Genomic DNA, 18,750 nt, shown 5'->3' with positions numbered 1-18,750 from the left:
TGCAGGCGTTTCAACCTATACGTTTCTCCCCGCTCAATTCCGGGTTTTTTTCGACGATACGTGAAGGTTTTGACAATCCGATAAGAGTCCATTTATAACGTAGCTAGTAGTGCCAGATGAGCTTTTGTAGCCGACGAAATAGCCTCTCATAACCTTGCCGTCTTATACCCTAAGTAGGTATATATCTCGGTAAGAATGTCCCCAAAGACGGCGGAATGGCAAGAGAAGAAAAAATAAGACCAATACACAATTGTCCGTCGGCCTGTGAGACTTTTCAAAAACCAACGGCATGTACAATTTTAATGTTTTTCTTAGGACAATAATTCGTCTTAGATCGTGAATTTTCCACGCCGCGTTCGAGTGAAACTGACAGAGTAGAAAAAACTTTTTTTTCCTATCGGCAAATTAAATTAATTTGCCCAAACGATTTCTGCAAGTCTCTTTCCTCCGAGATCGCATATAATTTTCCTCCAATTATCAAGCTCCTTTTACGTTTGACTTTTATCTTCACATTCCATAACAATATTCGTGTTGTACCTCAATAGTATTTGTAAATGAAATTTTTTTCTCTCCAACAGACTTTTGGATACCAGCTTTTCCTTCGAGATTCATACAGACCCAGAAGACCTTTCCTTTGACACTCTTCGCGTCGCCTTTTCTTTGATATCAGTCGTTTTTTCGTTCTTTTCTCTCTCTCTCTCTCTTTTTTTTTTCTTTTACCCATTTTCACGCGGATGGAGGAGGAACCCTCGCATAGTAAAATTTGATCACGGCGACTGGCCGTCCGCCACGAAGGTGGGTGAAATCTCTTGGGAAGCAGAAAAGAGGAGAGAATATCGATAGCTAATTAAGTGAAGTCGGGAAGAAATTTGAAAACGCTTCGTCACGCCGGCTGATGCGTACATAACCAGACTTCGTGTATGACACATATTTACCCGCCAAGAATCAGTGGCACGTTATTTTTATAAAAACACCAAACGCTGGAAAAAATGTGACGTCTCAATTTTCATACTGTGGAAAAAGAGCTTGCAGGCAAAAATAAAAAATAAAAAAATCCGAACGCAGAGTGCCGGAAGAAACGGTGGCGCGTTTTACACGAATTATCTGTACACCGTATAAGATAGGCGGAACATTGCTGATTTGGGAGTTTTTTTTTTTTTTTTGCGAAACGAGGCTTGCAAACATTGATAATGCGGCACTAATTGGTTGCTCACTGGGTTCAGATAAATAATAACATCGACCGTCAATTTGAAAGGGTGGCGCTTTCAGCGAGAGAGAGAGAGAGAGAGAGAGAGAGAGAGAAAAACCTGTAGATACAGGGCGCAAAATCCTTCGCACGGTTTGGGGGATGTTGAAAAAAAGTCCGGAGCTGTAATATTACGGCAAATGAGCATGAGCTAGACAATGAAAAAGGTAATTCGATTATGTTTTCGCGGCTTGATCACCGCTGTCACATCGGTTGATGATGAAAGTCGATCGCACAATTGGGCGAAGGAATTGGATTATGAAACGTTGACTCGACTCGTTCGTCCGTAATTTGATCAGAACAATGACCGTTTGTATTTTATCATACAATCAACGACACCGCGCGGTGATAGAAATTGCGACTGAAATATATTTTCACGATCTCTGAGCATTCCGACGGCTGTTTGTTTGTTTTTAATTTTTTGAATTTACGATCGGGGATCGAGGTAGCGGAACGTATCTGATCGATAACTGATCGGACTTCAGGTGCTGCGAGAATTCGCTGCTGAGGATCATCAGGCTGATTGTCGAGCGGGTTTGTAAATTTTTTATTTCCCTCCCAATGCCGGCCACTCGGTTGACCCTGATAGACGAAGATGTGCCCACGCATATTCAGATGAACCGCAACCCGATCGCTATCCCCTAGATATTCCAATGCCGAATGCATTATGGGTACGATGCGTTCGCAAATAACGTTTCACCGTTATATCCCATCGATCCGATTTCCAAATTCGCCCGGTATACCTTTCGATTTCGTAACCGCGACTGGGACGGAGAAGCGTCGAGCGGAAATATTTTGCCAAAGTAAAAGACGCGGTTTCTGATTGTGAGCTATTTTACAAGCGGAAACGTCAACGATTGCATCTGCGGTGTTGCATCGTTTACCCTGCACCCGAGGAATTATGTCGTACAGTAAAACGAACCGTCCGCGGAGGCGGTAAAAGAGAAAGAAAAAAAAGGTGATTTTAACTTTATGGGCACGGGGAAAGATATTGTCGCGGGAATGTTTGCCGACTGTTCAATGGAGCTTAATCAATTTAGATTAAATTTGACGAACCGATAGAGCTGCGATAATCAAAGTGAAAATACCGCATTGAAAGCATGTCATATAACTTTTGGCACAGCTTCGGTAACTGCGAAAAGTCGAACTGCGTGTTAATCAATGAACTAGTTGCGTTTCCACAATGTGACAATTCCGCAATAACGCGAATTTAAAATCGTCAGGCAAATATATTTCGATCCGATCATCTGATTCACGCAAGAACTTTGGCCATTATATCAAGTATATAAATAAAAATAAACTTACGATACTTTGGTATTCCATCAAAGTTCACTTCATTGATCACATGTGTAACAGAATATCTGCGACTGGCAAGAATCTTGAGGATCCAGATTCAACAACAACCTGCCAACAGCCAATGCTCGTACTTTATAATGTAACACGTATAAAGCGTACACAGCGAACCACTTGCCAAAGTCTTAACGAAGATGCGGTTCGTGCATCAGGTGGTACTGATAAACCACCCGGCGGTCTTTCTTAACTATATAATATGCGAATACGCGAGTGTGAGTACACACACACGCACACGTGCACACATGCGTTCCATACATTGTACACACCTCTAAGAATTACGACCAGACACCCAGGCCGCCGTTATCAAATTTACTCTACCTGTGTTTGATCTGTTCCGATTCTGCTTGCGGCAATAGTTGTGCCAGCTTCTACGCGCGGTTTCTCTGCTGGGAGCATCGTGGGTTTCGTAAAACACGCGTACCGGCATATATGTGTAAGATACCAGAGTCAAAGACGTCACTGTAGTTGGAATTTTTCTCGACGAACGCGAGCGAACGGCTTTCTAGAAGAAGTCAGCTGCACGACTAGCATCCGGGTTCGAAATATCGGAAGTAATCGTAACTTGGTGAACTCCGGAAGAAGGTCAGGCGGCTTAAAAGCTCTGCGCTTTCCGCTCACTGAAATAGTCAACATACGCATGATCGTCAGTCGTAATAAAGTCTTGGTTTGTTTTAAGTATGACGTAGAAAATCTCGCGACGCGTCGAGTCGCACCGGTAAGGGAAAAATTTGTTTGCGCCGTTATCTAACGTCGAATCACGGTCTTATTACTCTTGACGCTTTTAAGCTTCTCCGTGCGCGTGTGCGTTTCTGTTTGTGTGCACGTTTTTTATCGTTACGTTCTTTGCAAAACGTTCTGCATTTCAAGCGAAACAGCGACAACGCGCTACGTACTACGTACAACGGACGTCATCTTTTACAATCAAACTGTCAAATCACGCGAAAGTCACGAATCACGGTACCAAACTTGCCACGGTATCAGTTACGTTTAGACGCGACGAATTTTTTCACCTGGTATTTCGCACGAGGTATAATATCCCGGAAACGTTTTCCACGAATTTCATTTTTCAGGTAGGGTAGTAAACGAAGGTCTAATTGTAAAGCACGCAACTCTGCTCACCCTGCATTTTTTCGAAGTGAATAGAAATGCTCTTCGATCCGCAGATCTTCCATCGTCGTCGCAGACACGCGGTAAACGGAAAAATGGCAATGCACCGTTTCCTTCTGGGAGAGAAATGAGATATAAAGAAAACAAAAAAAAATAAATAAATAAATAAAAGAAATAAAAAAAAAAATACACCGACCCGATACTTTCTACGGTATTTACGAAGCTTTTCCGCTTGACTGCGGGAGAACCCGCTAGCCTTTCAGGAACAAGTAAGAATATACTAGGACGTGCGAAGGCCTGCAGTCTGGGTTAGAGCTTTTATTCCCCGAAGATATAAATTCGAACGAGACTTGTTATCGAAGACACGAATTTTTCATTCTAGAATAGCGGAATGGGTGAAAGATGCAAAGAGATTACCCGACCACCGCGACGCGTGGCATCAAACGACAATAAAGCTTTTCCGGTCGACGTTACAAGGGCGAGAAAGTGACGCTGACGGAATCGAGTTAGACTGCGTGTATGTAATTGTTGGGGAGGGTGGGTTGTGATCGATTGATGAGTTCGGAGATTAAGAGGGATTGGAATGGTGATTTAGGATTTCTCTGCAGCTTCCCTTCCGCCAGCGGATCTAACCCGCGAGGAAACGTTCCGTGTTTTTATTCGACCCGTGTTTGCTCGAATGTGAATAAGATATTTGTAGTATTGAAAAAAAAACAAAAAAAAAACTTGTAATTAGTCTGATCTCGGTTCCGATTCCCAGTCAGTGCAATTATGCCTGTGTCTCGAAGAAATCGAAGACATATGACAGCTCCACGCGTTTAGCTCATAGTTTGTACGTTCCTATCTTGTGTTTACATAATGTAACGTCAGTCAAATACACATCAAATTCAACAGCCACAACTTAACCCCTGAACTTTGGTTCCGCGAACTGCGTAGCGTCTTTGCCGTGATTGAATTCGTAATCTCAAAAGGCTTCTGCGCCCGAATGACAGCTTTGAAATTTCCCAGAGCTTATCGGCTTTCCCTCTCTCTCTTCACCCGATCGCCCCACTGTCCGTAGGTAAAATTCAGCACAAATTGGAAGCATCATGAATATACAACAGCCGTAAATCTTTACTTGTCGTAGGTCAATATTGTCCCAGCAGCCCAATTCCGCCAACAACGTTTTGTATCGAAGGATAATCGTATATGCCCAAATATCCCGGATTCTATCATCTCCCCCGGGGAACAAACCTCGGCTTACCGTCGCAGCTGATTACTGATACTGATTTACTATTTCACGTTGAAAACCGTATCGAAATATACAATCCGCGATTCCAAAACCGATGTTGGCACGATTATTTGCACCGATTTTTAACCGTCAATTTAACTCGGTGCTCTGCTATTCCAGTGTGTAAGTTTGCTGAAATTTTGGGTAGAGCTTATCGGCTGTAAGATACTTCCTGCAATATCGTAAAGTTAAAGATCAATTTATTCCAGCTCTCGTTACACAGAAAACTGGCGAGTAAATAGCTCCTATCTAGTTTAGCAACAACGAGGACGTAACTATACCTATGCACTTGTAAATATTTAGATTAAAATTCGCTTTGGACAACAACCGTTTCGATTGCAATCAGGATAGTAAACTGGCTACACAGACTGTAATTGCCGAGGTATTTGCGCAGCTTTACATATCTAAGATTTCAACTCCGTCCGCACGGAACAAAATCTGCGTACCAATTGACGACGCCTTGCCCCTCGACGGAGATCCATCGATCTCTGTTCGATCCCTTGGATCGCTCAATTTACGCTGCACGAACGGTGCAAGGCAAAGAGGAGAGAAGTAATTAGCACGTGTCCGAGCTGTTTCTGCGGTGTCGCACGTTTGGCGGGTACACGGATCACTGCGTAGTTACGCAATTATACACTACACGTATGCATACCATATTCAATGGAAACTGAATCGGGCAGTTTCCGTATCGCGCAGCTACGGAATTAATTAGCAATATTATTTGTATAGCCATGAACGAAGTCCCGAGTCCTCCGCTTCGAGAGTAACAAGGAAATTTCTCAGCGCGAAGCGTGTAAAGCGATACGCTTTTCGCCTGTGGCTTCCTTCGTTATACGAGTAATATTACGGTGCGACTTCGTAGGTGTACAAATTTGTGAAATATATTGTTACAAAGGGTGAAAATTTTTCCCGTTCCCCCCCCCCCCCCCCCCCCCCCTTCTGATCTAGTAGTCGTCGTCGTCGTAGATAAAAGGCGTACGAAAGCTCTCGCACGTCACAAAATTAATAACATTGTTGCGTCGAGTAACATTAATGTAAAAACAGTCTCGCTTCTGACTTTTATCAAGGAACACGTATCGCTGATAAAACCATTTTTCAACGCTTAATTTATTTGTGCCTGTTGAATTGTTTTTTTACGCTCAACGAACCCGTTTATTTTATTCCGTATATAACACCAAGTTCGTTAGAATATAGTATAATGTTACCGATTATCACGGAGTGTACGAATAATCGACAAGTCAATAACGTCGTCCGGTACTTATACCTATTCCAAGTGTGGCTCGTAAAGATTGCAAAGTGAATTTTTCCACCGTTCTAATTTCGAGTTTCGATGTCAGCCCTTCGCCTGACCCCGATCGAACCAATCGGCTTAAAAACGAGGCTGGAAACTGTCGCGTCCTGCACTTTGTCATGGCTACGCAGAATCGCGAAGTAATTAAACTTGGAATATGGATGCACGCGCAGGGTTTCCGTCGAGGGGATAACGACGGTATTCGCAGACCCGAGTCTTTGATGTTTCAGGCTTACGGTTCGATGATGAGAAAAAAATAGAAATAAAAATTTTATACATTTTCAACACACGCTTCCCAAGACGTCCGGATACATCTGCATGTAAATATGTTTTTAAATTGCTTAATTAGTTTTTTCTATATATATATATATATAGGGTTGAGTTTTATACAGTTGTACGTGTAAGACACTTAATATAACTCGGCAAAAAATTTTAAACATGTTAACGATGCTTCACTTAAATTTCCTCCTTTTTCCCTCTATTTATCACACCCTGTCAAATGTCAGCAGCTTGATGGTAGTTAGAGACGGGTATCTGATCCAGAACTTTCTGTATCGCTTCGTCGAAATTCACACGTGTGTATCAAATACGATTCTATTTATCGTGAGTCGATCAATGATCAATTATAAAAGATGATTATACAGAGGTATGATGAACATTTTCCGCGATTCGTTTTTTTTTTCTTTTTTTCTTTTGTTTTTTTAACAACTATAATGGACCGATCGTTATTTTACTGATTCGATCGCCCGTGGAAGTAGGTTTGGTAGGGCGGTTCGATCGGCGGTCTGATCTCTTGATGAGTTGATCGGTCGTGCCAGCTCTCGGACACAGTTGGCGTGTGATACAATCCGTAATTTACTCCACTGGTGGCAATTTTCTTCAGACCTTGAATGCTCGACAGTATCAAAGCCATTTTGGCCAGGATCAACGCCTTGCCGCCGAGTACGGCAAGGAATTGAAATCCCATTGGGATTAGTATCGAGCCCATGAAAAGAAAGCCCATCATCATCATGGGAAACATGCTTCTGTTTTTATGGCGACGTCTTCTGCCTGAAAATCAGCGATACGTATCGTCATCAACCTTGATATCAACTTTAATAAATTGCTTTGTTCTGGCGCTACCTTGATTGATGTTAGCCCCATTTTTTTCGTCTGTATTGCTCGGCACGAGTCCGGTGGCTCTGGAAACTTCGTCGACGTCTATTTTCAAAACGTGTGTTCGAAATAATCGTGTAAGTTTGTTTATCACTACTCGTTGCCAAACTTTGTCGTTCTCAGGACTGATATTCTCCTCCACATTGTTAGTCTGATCTCTGGAAGAAAATTATTTTTTATTCATATTCGAAAAGTGCATTAATATTTAAACCGTATATGTATGGAACCCTCACCGCGCCGCAACGGAAAATGTCGTGTCCAACCAATTTATCGGTATCCTGTGTCCAGCAAGATACCGTTAAATTATTGAAAAATATAATAGATTATCGAACTGAATCAGTCGAAATAATCCTCAACTGAACGAAATTAATTTATATTTAATTGAATATCAAGTACATTTCATAGGTCATTAAACTCGGTCAAGAAATTAGCTGGACAACGTATTTCTTTTCATTTTATAGCCAGTCAGTTAAGTAATCGCGGAATATGGATGAGACCCTCAATTTCCAGGGCGCAGAAATGAAAAAATTCAAACCGCTGTATCCTTGAGTAAAAATGATTAAATATTCACCCGTCAAATTTCGTGTCAGCTATTGTTCTATTAGAGTGCGGATCTTCGTACCGCACCAAATTAACCCCATCGAGGATTGGTATAACGTCGTCCATCAATAAGGTATCGACTGCCGTAATGGCTCGAAGCTGCAGACAATGACGAAGGGCGGGAAGGATTTCTCGGCTATCAAAATTTCCCCATGGCATTCGCGGACACCCGTCGAGCACAGCGCGTATTCCGTCTGCCCACCGCGAAAACTCGTCATCTTGGCTCGATGTTGTTTTTACAAAGCAGAAAATAACGAGGGCCCACTTAAACGCCGTTAACCTCATCTCGCACAACTGTGTAGACAATGATATGAAGATGACGTGAATATTTTAGAACACAGAAGACCGTCGCACGATGATTGTAATCAGCGAAGCAGGTGAAAAGGTATGAATCATCACCTCGTGCTCCTCGTTCTGTAATGCTTCCAGCGATTTCGTTCCGATGCGACAAGTACCTTGAAACGAGGCCGAAAGGTTTACTGGCAAAACTGTTATTCCGCCTAGCTGGGAAAAAAGAACTTGGCGCGGATGTTTCAGCAACGATGGAAACACTGTACCTTGAGTATAGACGACACTGATATAGTGCACGGGTCAGTCATGTTCGTTGTATTTATGCTTAAACTCAATTAGGGTAAAACAGAGTGCGTGTATCGAGAAATTTGCACAAACAGGTCAGGGTAGCGGTCGAGGGCGTCGACGACTTACGCTCGACCAACTCCAGCTGTGCAATCGGAAACAGGAACTTCCAGTGTGCCGATGCAAAGGCCTACTCGAGCCTCGCCACACGTGACGGATTCAGGCCATTCTTTGCAACATTGTGCATAACGGATGCACATCGATATTCGCAAATTACTGGAAAGAGTATGCCTCAATTTCAGCTTGCACGTGCATTATTTACCGACGTTCATGCATGATATATTAATGGTACGGCTTGAGTGCTAATAATACAAATTTAATAAATATATTAAGTATAGTCCCGTATGTGAGTTCACTTGTAATACAAATCCACTGCCAGTGAATTGAAACGATCAATTGACCCGGTTCGGTTACAATTGATTGCAGAAAAGAGCCGAAAATCATTCTGTTTCCAAGCTGAAATCCTTATTTCAAAACTCTGTTAGGTTTGTAAACAATTCGGCAATTAAGTCAGAACACCTTTTTTACATTTTGCAAAATAAAAAAACACCATCCTGTGTAACTGCAGACTATTCTACTGACAATGTAGATAATTCCATAGGTTAATCGCGCAACACTTGCAGTCACCCATTTACCTAATGGCTTTTTAATGCTAGATCGTAGAGATGCGAGACTTTCAACACATGAGACTTATTTTCGGGAATCGCTTTATTACAAGCAATCCGAGTTGCGTGACATACTTCGAGGCAGAACGATGTCCAATGAATGTTATTTATATCAGTTTTCGACGAGCAAGAGTTTTGAGTTTGAGTTTGTGCTCTGTGTCCGACACCACGGGAAAAGCAATTGGAAAGCACGCAAAATCTCTATCGATACGGAGTCGAGAAGACTTCCGTCGGGTGGGATCCTCACCAAAGATCTCTTTCGAGATGCTTCTGAGCACTGCAGCCCGGCATACACGAATGTTATGCGGGTGCAAGAGAATCGTCGGCCAAACTTCCGAATGAAAACGGTATAAGGAGTAATCGTAACGTGAAAAATTCCGAGTTGTAATTTGTGGAATAGTGCGTAAACAGACGCGTCGCACTTTTTGACCAATCAGAAGTCCGGAATTCGATCGGGTCGTGACGTCACGTCATTGACAATTGCCCGGCTTACATCTAGTCGGCCATTGTTGAACTTCGCTAAATAACCCCGACGAAATAGTCGCTGGCCTGACTGAATTGAAGTGAGGAATAAAAAATATTCGAGGCTGTGGAATAGGTACCGTGATACGATAAAAGTAGATTAAAATATTGTGATATTTTAATGAACCAACAAGAAAGAATGAACATTAATTAAACTCGGATAAACAGTAAGCGTAGTCGTAGAAAACTAACCTGAAACATTCGTGATACTACGTGTGATCATAATAAATCGACTGAGTGATACTAGTTGTTTAATTAATTAACATTCGATTTCACGAGACGGTTCGACCTGCGAAAAGGAAGATATTTTTACGAAATGGTGAGTCCGAAGACTGCGTATTGCGAATCTCGTTAATCTTCACACTGTCATATTTTAGGTTATATTATCATACAGCCGGTTCTCTGTCAAAACATTGTTAAAAATGAAGGAAGATGGTTACAATGTGAACCTGAATAATACGAGTGTGAAAATCTTGTAACTGTCGTTTATTTCTAGTACGCATTGACGCACAAAACTGAAAATGCGCACGAAGACAGCGTATGGACCTGTGCCTGGGGTTCCATGAGGAAGAAAAGTGACGCAGGGCCGGATAATGAGAATTCAAGGTTTATGCATCAACATTAAATAGTCGAAACATGAGCACGAATTCGATTCAATCTAACATACTGTGTTCGTCAATTACATCCATTCGTCCTTCCAGAGACTCGATGCGATCCAATGAAGACGAGACTAGAGAGTATATAGTGACTGGCTCCGTTGATGACTGTGTCAAAGTTTGGCAAGTATCCAACGGCGGTCTAAAGCTGAAGCACAAATTGACTGGACATTCTTTAGGCGTTGTCTCAGTTGCCGTTAATTCCGACGGAACAAGTGAGTTGCGATCGTTATAAGGGTTTGCAAGCTTCCTCCACAGCTAGACTACTGATCTTTCATTTCCTGTTGTCTGACGGTTTGAAAATTTACTGTTTATAAATTGTCAGAATGTGCCTCAAGCTCGTTGGACTCAAGTCTTAGACTTTGGGATTTGGACACTGGTGAAAAAGTGTCCAGCATAGATGTTGGCCCTGTGGATATTTGGACGGTAGTTTTCTCGCCAGATGATAAATTCATCGTTTCTGGAAGTCACGCTGGAAAGATTCATCTGTATGGAACAGAAAGTGGAAAACAAGAACAGACCCTAGACACCAGAGGTGGAAAATTCACGTTAAGTGTTGCATATGTAAGTAAATTAAAACATAACTGTTCAAACTACAATTTTTCTCAGAAATTGTCTCCTCTACTGCCTTCAAAATACTCTGAATCAATGCCTCAAAAGATTTGACAACTTCAGTTTCAAGTGCCAAGTATAATGCAATTATTATAAGGCAGGACTCAACATTTTAGAGAAAATCTATTCTGCTTCTATTTTAATACACTCCTTCAATCTCAGTTTCATATTTATGATGGACTTGGTCAACCTGATTACTGTATAAGGGATCCATTTCCATTATAACACCGTACACTTTGTGTCATTACTGGGCTATATTTTAGAATACAGAAACTATGCGCATACTACCACCAGAATTATTGAAATGTGTTTCCGATTCGCAATATACTTTGTTTCTCATATGCTGAAAAGCTTTCGCTTTGCGCACTTAAATTATATTTTTTATCACACAATTTTGACATCTAGAGTCCCGATGGAAAATATATTGCCAGTGGGGCTATAGATGGAATAATCAATATCTTTGACGTGGTGCATGGGAAAGTACTACGGACTCTTGAAGGTATGTAACCCTGATAAAGTTCATAATTTCAACATTTTTTCAATTATTGGAAAGTTGAGATATGTTCACGAATAGTAACCATCAACAGGACACGCTATGCCAATCAGATCTCTTAGTTTTTCACCGGACTCTCAACTCCTTTTAACTGCATCTGATGATGGACACATGAAACTATATGACATGTGAGTGGAAAAACTTTGAATTTTATTGAGAAGAGTTGCTATTTTTTTTTTTTTTTTATTGATACTTGTAGTAGGTAGAAGTTTGATAACAATTATTGTGAAATTTGATTGACAGACATGTATTTAAACTTACCTTTTTCCAATGCTTAGAAAAGATGCTAATGTGGCGGGAACTCTTTCGGGTCATGCATCTTGGGTACTGGGAGTAGCATTTGCTCCTGATGGGCAAAAATTTGCCTCCAGTAGTTCGGATCACACCGTCAAAGTATGGGAACTAGCCCAACGGCAGTGCCTTCATACATTCAATGAGCACAATGACCAGGTACTGAAAAAATTTACTGCAATGTTTTTTTTTTCTACTTCACGTTGACTTGCTAATATTGTAATGACTTTTAAATTTCAGGTATGGGGAGTAAAGTATAGTCCTGATAAAAATAACATGCTCGTGTCAGTATCCGAAGACAAATCTATTAACCTTTACGATTGTCCTGTATGAAGATTTGTATATATAAAATGTATTGTGAATAAACAATGCTTTTTTAACATAACATGGAAGTTGATCTTATTTTTTTGCCTCATATTAAAAACCGAGTTGATTGGGCGCATTTTTATTTTACGCATGATGCGTTCACGCAAATCAGGATATTCTGATAAATGAAAAACAATATTAGCTATAAATTTTATTACATGGTAATTAATATACAAATTATTGAATATTGGTCAAACATAAAGCATAAGAACGAAAGAAATACATCTAATATCTATTATAGAATAGAGAGGCTATTATGAAGTGATTGCATAAGAACCTCGGATAGTAAATTTGAGGTGTTATACAGACCAAATACAATAAAACTAATATTTATCAAAAACTAATCAGACCCTGATTATTTTTTTTCCAAGTTGGGAAGATTAAATTTAATTAACCTGAACTGGAACAGGGTCTAATATAAATAAGAGAAAACTTTTCCCTTCTCAATTACACAGATCGCGGCAGTCCGTTCGAGTACCACGCCAAGCATTCACCTCCATCGGAGAATATTTGTTTGTGTTTGACTCAGGTTGGGGGTGAAAATGAAACAACAGAGAAGAACGTAGAAAAATAAATTAATATATACACCTAGGTACTTATAAAAGTCTTTATATCAAAGACAATATTATGATAGGAAAACGTACGAAAGTAATTATTTAATACAGAAAATAAATGTAAAGAAATCAATCGATGTAGGAAACGCATGTGTGGCTTAACACGTTATTTCGATACAGTAAACCATTATTGTAGCGACATTCTTCAGTCTAGCAAAACAAAAATGTCTAATTTGGTCTGTATACATCGAGAAATGACGATATAGTTCGATTTTGGAGAATAGTTGGTAGATAAGTATTGGATAAATGTTGAACGTACATCTTTAGGTATTAATTCATGTTCAAAATATAAGCTTTGTTACCCCTACAAAATTGCGGGCAGACTAGAAACATAAAAGTGATAGTTACAAAGGCCTGTATTTCTCTACCTGCACCTGTTGTGCTGCAAAAAAGTGTTTGTAGAAGGTGTAAAATTCTTCTCGTAACGTAGACCATTGTACAGCTATAAGTTTTCTTTACTACATTTTACCACGAATTTTTTTCCTTTATCATGCGCCATTAGAATGATACGCAAAATCAATTTTCTGTCAACGCCACTATCAGTCTTGAAATATAATTACATACATCTCATTTTTTAATAAAGAGCGGTACACTCTTATTCTTGGACTGAGTGAAAAAAAAAAAAGAAAAAAAAATGAAAAAACTAAAAAAAAAACAGTATCTTCTTTGAAATCATCTCATCTCAAAACTACAATGAATGACAATGAATACCTAATCTCGTAAATGTTGTACATTACATACATAATATCTGATTACATACATATTAACGATTAACCTTCCTATTTGCTCTATCTTCTTTCATTATATACACAGTAAAATAAATATTTAAATGTGATAAATAATCTGCTGGTCTGTACTATAAATTATGTCAATCAATCGTATGGAGATTATCATATTTACAGTTACATATCTTCAGCTTTCAAAACGTAAGGTATTACTTTCTCACGCAATCCACGCACCTAGATATTATTTGCTGCGTAACATATCAAATTGCACATTGACCAATGCAATAAGAGTATAAGTAAAAAAGTCCGTAAAACCGGTCATTCCAACTCCGTGATTGGATTTAAAAAGAAAATTTCTGCCGGCAAAGGCTCATAATCTTGGCAGTTTGATCGAATAGTAACAAGTAATTAAAACCACTACCTTAAAATCACAGAACGAATATACAAAAGTATCCAGCAAGGGCAATATGAATAAATATTTAAAATGTTAAAAACGCAACCGTGTAGACTTTGGGCAAGCTACCGAATTGGGATGACCAGTCTCAATCAAACAGATGAATAAAGAAAATCAATGCTACCCTTGCAACTTACTGAATTCTATTCATTTCTCTATTTATACCGTAGTTACTCTCATGGAACTAGTAGTGATTTCCATTTGACATTCCGTCACCACAAGCTTACCATCAATTTCACTAATGTTTGCTTTTACCGGGTTACTTTGTTTGGGATTGTAATTAAACGGTGGAACGATTGCTGATGCTGGAGTACGTACTGAGTTGACATACGTTTGCATTTGCGTGTTACCACCTTCTGTCTCTGGTGGTTCAACTCGTATGAACGATCCAAGACGGGAAACGCGTTTTGTGGGATCGACCTCCACAGGATCTACCGAGGGTTGAGTAGTCTGTGGTTTTCTCAAAATTACTGTGCTGTCGTCTATCTGTATGGTGTTTCTTGTCCCCGCTGATAATTCGGGATATTTGACTGGGATCTTACAATGCGCTTCTGCGATACTCATTCCAGTCAAGTCACACGAATTCCGATACTTCGGACTAAGGCCTTGAGTATCTGTTACCTTAGCAGGCTGCTTTGCCACATTAGATTTAGGTCTACCTGGCGAACCATTTCTGCTGATATCTTTAGGAACTCCCTCAAAAGTAGAACTCCGAATTAATCGAAATGTTGGCGGCTTGGTGGTAACAACCGGATTCCCAGATTCAATGGTATCGTTGGCAGGTGTGATCCAGTGCCTCGTATCATTTTTCTCAAAACGCTGTTTGGTCTTGCTCTCTTCTACTCTTTTCCACAAGCTCGCGATTTTACTGGTGGCTTCTTTGGAAGTCCGACGACCTTGGATGCCCGTAGAAGAATTTGACACTATGCTGGAATTACTATTAGACCTTTGGCCCAGGCAATTCGTTTTCTTTGTAGTCCGGGCGGATTCGTTACTTTGTAAACTTTGATTGCTAGGAGAATTTTTAATCGGAGATCCTATGAGACTTCGTTTTTGATAAGTAACAGTGGGTGACGAATTTCTAGCTTGATCTTTATCCAAATTGTTCGCTTTAGTGAATTTAGACTGCTGCGTTTGAAGAATTTTAGTAATCGGTTTGGACTTGTTGGGAGTCTGAATTTTGGAAGGTGAAGTTTTTATTGGTTTAGCTATTTTACTTCTGTTTGGCGAACAGGGTGGAAGCACTGTTGGCGCATTCTCAACTTCTGGTTCTTCTTTTGTAAATGTACCTTGCCTTTCGAGAGGTTTGATCGCAGGTTCCTTCCTGTCATCTTTGAATGCATACGAAGCTGAAGAAGAACCCAAAGGAGTAGTATGGCGTTTTGTCGATTTGGAATAATTAAAAACGGTCCCTCTCTGAGGAATAGAAGTTTTGTTTGCAGTCAAGGCAGAACCCTGGATCCGTTTTTCCACTGCACAAGCAGACGGTGATATGATTTTAGAGTTGGCAACTGATTTCTGTTGATGTTTTGTTGGGAAACTTGGATTATGCGTTTGCCTCAGAGTAGTCGCTCTTGTTCCTCGAACCAGAGGTGAGGTATTACTGCGTCCTATCGGTATTCCGCTAACAGCGCCGTTGTGTATTTTTGAAGGAGAAGTAGTTGGCGTTGATTTACGTGTAGTTGGCTTAAAGTACAGAGCTTTTCTTCGTCCTCTGATCGTCTTCGGACTCTCCGATTCAGATTTATCTGTAGCATTTGAATCGACGCTAGCATCTCTACTTATTGTTCCTGGTTTGACGATCCTTGGTCTTTTTGGTATCTGCGATTGATTGTTGGCACTATTCGACTCCTCGTCACTCTCATTGTTAGAATCAGAATTCCCTTGACTCTCTGGTTCCGCTGGTGATGCAAGATCTTGGAGCGAGTCTTTCGACGGAGATAACTGCTTTTGTTCATTGAATCTTGATGTAAAACTTAACACAGCAGTCGGCTCTGACAATTGTGATTTTCCAAACCTTTTGTGAAGTCCATCAGCAACACGCACTCTCGAATCATATTCCGACTCGAAGTCGTCTAATGTTAAATTCTGTGCCTTGCTCACAGTTAAAACATCTTCACCGATAGGCTTGCCGGAACTTGAGCCTTGGCCGACGAAATCTTCAAGCTTAGTTTTCATTTCACCAGGCGTAATAAGTAGCATCGTTTCAAGAGAGGCGTCAGAATCACCAAAGTGGGTTCCAGATATTACAGCATCTACATCTTTGCTAGCTTCCTGCGCTTCTTCGTCATCCAGTGTCCTTGTACGATATCTATCCTTGTTCTCAGCTCGTTTTTGCTTAATTGTTTTTCCCCCTGAAAGCTTTCTGAGTGTCGGAATACAAGATTTCACGGCCGATGACGCCTCTTCAGTTTCCGGACTCTCTGGATTATCTGCTAATGGTGTCTGACACTCTGTAGCATTGTACGCGACCAGTTCAGGGAATGGATTATTCAACACTTGGGTCTGGAATCGAGCTCTATCTTCTTGTCTCCGTTGTTTAGGCGTAAGCTTTGAAAAAGGTGAGCACTTACCACGGGCATATTTTCCAATTTTGCTCTCCTCATGATCATTCTTCCGCCGCTCCTCTTCTTCCTTTTTCACCATTTCCGCAGCAATAGTATAAGTTTTATATCTTTCTTTCGCCAATTGTCTTTTCTGCTTTGGAGTCAAGTTACTTTTGTTGTGCCATTTCTTTGGTGTAGACTCTGCTGAACTACTAACACAGTATTCAGATGGGATGGAAGTAGCTGCGTCATCGGTGTCATTGTCACATTCTTCTATTCGATCTATTGAAATTTCACGATCTCGACAAACTTCTTCCGTCTGAAGTTCATTATCGATGCACAGAGTATCGCTGCAAAACGTTTCGCTGGTCGGTTCCATTGTAGATTCATCCATCTCGCTTACCTCGTTAAAAAGAGAAGGAGGATTTATATTCTCCAGACACTCGCTAAGACTATTATTGCCACTGACTTGCATAGATTCCGCATATCGCATGCAGGTCATAGACAAAATATTGGCAACTGGTTTTAGCAAATCAAATATTGGATCGCTGGATGTTAAACTGTGTGAATCCTGGTCCTTGGTGTCTGCAACTTCCGAAGTAATACTTGCAACGCTCAGCATACTGTTTTCCATATCCATAGCATCCAACAATTCGTCCATCATCGAAGGTGGCTTGACATTCTCCAAGTGAGACATACTGGTGGTGCCAGTTTCGCTCAGTAAATTCTCAAGACTCCCAGTGTGATTCTGGTATTGACTGAGTGCTCTTTTAGCCATAACTCCAGCAGGAAGTGACTTCTTTCGTCCATTTCGACAGTCTATCGATATCTGACTCTTGAGTTGCAAAGGAGGAAGCGAAGCAGAATGACACCTTTCTCTGACAATTGAATGCTCGGTGGTATCGATAGGTCCGATCAAACTCGTAGTTAGTGATACAAGACTACCCATTGTAGACGGAGGCTTTATTGCATCAAGATCCATTGATGTCATACTGACTGCATCCAAGTCAAATTCTGCGACCCTTGCGTTAACAGCAGCTGCCAGTTTGTTGGCTTCCTGTTCAATTATCCTCGAATCCGTCATGACTTCCTGTGTGCCGATCAATTCATCAGAATACTCTGGATTTGGGATGGTCTGATCTTCTTGATTGTCGCTTTTGAAAGAGGCGATTAACGGTGCGCTCACGCTTATACTAGGAAAAGAAACATCATTTGGCGAATCTTCATTCCAAGTATCACTGACAACGCTTTGTTTCATAGCAGAAGAATCGCGTTCTCTCATTGCCTCTGTTTGCTGAACCAGTGTAGCTGTCAATCGATCCAACGAAGCAATCATAGCATCTGGATCTCTTTGTCTTCTATATTCTTCTTCCGTCTCCTCGCGATTCTTTGAACGATCGCCTTTGTTACAAGCTGCTCTTTCTACTGCAGAAAATAAAGGGTCAATCGTTGGTGATGTTACTTCATCGCTTAAGTTATCTTCTTCACTGTTATTCATATTCTCTATGTCATCTTCTATTTTACTTGGTGAAATGCCAGGTGAATATTCCGTCAATTTCATTGAATTTTTTTCTTCCACACCCTCACCATTGGTACTATTTTCCGAACCTACGCGATAATCAAAAAATATGTTACTCGTAGTATTTTCATTTTCACTCAGGATGTTCTTTGGTATTAAATGTGGAATATCGGTCGATGCATTTTCTACATGTTGATCTTCACTTTGATTCTCAACAACATTCTCTTCTTGCAAAGTTGTTGTAGGTTCAGGTGATACTCGATTACCACTGGTCGATGGAGCAGGACGACAGGTTGTCTCTGAAACTAGAAAAGTATCAATTGGTATAGATCAGAGCTTTGTAACTGGTGCACACTAATTGCTAGCTCTGAATCGGCTTGCTCCATAAATATAAAGCATGATTCATACCATTTTCAGCTATTTTTTCAACGAAAAATTTTGCTGCAACATCCAAAATTGATTCCTGCTTGTCATTGACGTTTTCTACAGTTAAATCGAGTTCTTCATTCTCCAATGCAGGCAAAGTGAAAGCAGGTTTTGTGGTATTCCGACATATCTACATAGAACAA

General features: G+C 40.6%; 3 protein-coding genes across 11 annotated transcripts in view; 1 reads left to right on the top strand and 2 right to left on the bottom strand.

The window, feature by feature from the left end:
- Positions 1 to 6,935: 6,935 nt before the first annotated feature.
- On the bottom strand, positions 6,936 to 8,621 carry Osi23 (DUF1676 domain-containing protein Osi23). The gene is made up of 4 exons (XM_069135343.1): positions 8,580 to 8,621; positions 7,994 to 8,316; positions 7,390 to 7,580; positions 6,936 to 7,317 (listed from the first exon to the last, which is right to left on the bottom strand). Exons 1-4 carry the CDS (start codon positions 8,619 to 8,621, stop codon positions 6,998 to 7,000), a joined length of 876 nt encoding a protein of 291 aa, XP_068991444.1. The 3' UTR covers positions 6,936 to 6,997.
- Positions 8,622 to 9,821: 1,200 nt separating this feature from the next.
- Positions 9,822 to 13,313, top strand: LOC124214226 (superkiller complex protein 8). The gene is made up of 8 exons (XM_046616417.2): positions 9,822 to 10,164; positions 10,342 to 10,451; positions 10,547 to 10,716; positions 10,827 to 11,065; positions 11,519 to 11,612; positions 11,701 to 11,794; positions 11,945 to 12,116; positions 12,198 to 13,313. The coding sequence occupies exons 1-8, from the start codon at positions 10,162 to 10,164 to the stop codon at positions 12,288 to 12,290; spliced, it is 975 nt and encodes a 324-aa protein (XP_046472373.1). The 5' UTR covers positions 9,822 to 10,161; the 3' UTR covers positions 12,291 to 13,313.
- The window catches only part of LOC124214084 (adenomatous polyposis coli protein), a 33,221-nt gene continuing 27,352 nt past the window's right edge, over positions 12,882 to 18,750 (bottom strand). For all 9 annotated transcript variants that reach the window (XM_046616103.2, XM_046616077.2, XM_046616120.2 and 6 more), the window contains 2 exons: positions 18,590 to 18,737; positions 12,882 to 18,486 (listed from right to left, as the gene is read on the bottom strand). In XM_046616103.2, coding sequence (XP_046472059.1) covers positions 14,276 to 18,486; positions 18,590 to 18,737 — 4,359 coding nt within the window. In that variant the 3' untranslated portion in view covers positions 12,882 to 14,275. The remainder of the gene's footprint in view (positions 18,487 to 18,589; positions 18,738 to 18,750) is intronic.

The sequence above is a fragment of the Neodiprion pinetum genome, chromosome 1, assembly GCF_021155775.2.
Source record: "Neodiprion pinetum isolate iyNeoPine1 chromosome 1, iyNeoPine1.2, whole genome shotgun sequence".
In the NCBI taxonomy this organism is placed as follows: Eukaryota; Metazoa; Arthropoda; class Insecta; order Hymenoptera; family Diprionidae; genus Neodiprion; species Neodiprion pinetum.
Note: the sequence above shows the minus strand (reverse complement) of the source record. Positions and strands in the feature narration are given on the sequence as shown.

Excerpts from the sequence above, each read along its gene's own strand:
- Osi23 (XM_069135343.1), bottom strand. The coding sequence starts at position 8,621 with ATGACTGACCCGTGCACTATATCAGTGTCGTCTATACTCAAG. Across the intron at positions 8,317-8,579 it reads CAGTGTCGTCTATACTCAAG|TTGTGCGAGATGAGGTTAAC; the intron begins GTACAGTGTTTC and ends TTGTCTACACAG. Across the intron at positions 7,581-7,993 it reads GCTGACACGAAATTTGACGG|AGATCAGACTAACAATGTGG; the intron begins GTGAATATTTAA and ends ATTTTCTTCCAG.
- LOC124214226 (XM_046616417.2), top strand. Across the intron at positions 11,795-11,944 it reads CACATGAAACTATATGACAT|AAAAGATGCTAATGTGGCGG; the intron begins GTGAGTGGAAAA and ends TCCAATGCTTAG. Across the intron at positions 12,117-12,197 it reads TCAATGAGCACAATGACCAG|GTATGGGGAGTAAAGTATAG; the intron begins GTACTGAAAAAA and ends TTTAAATTTCAG.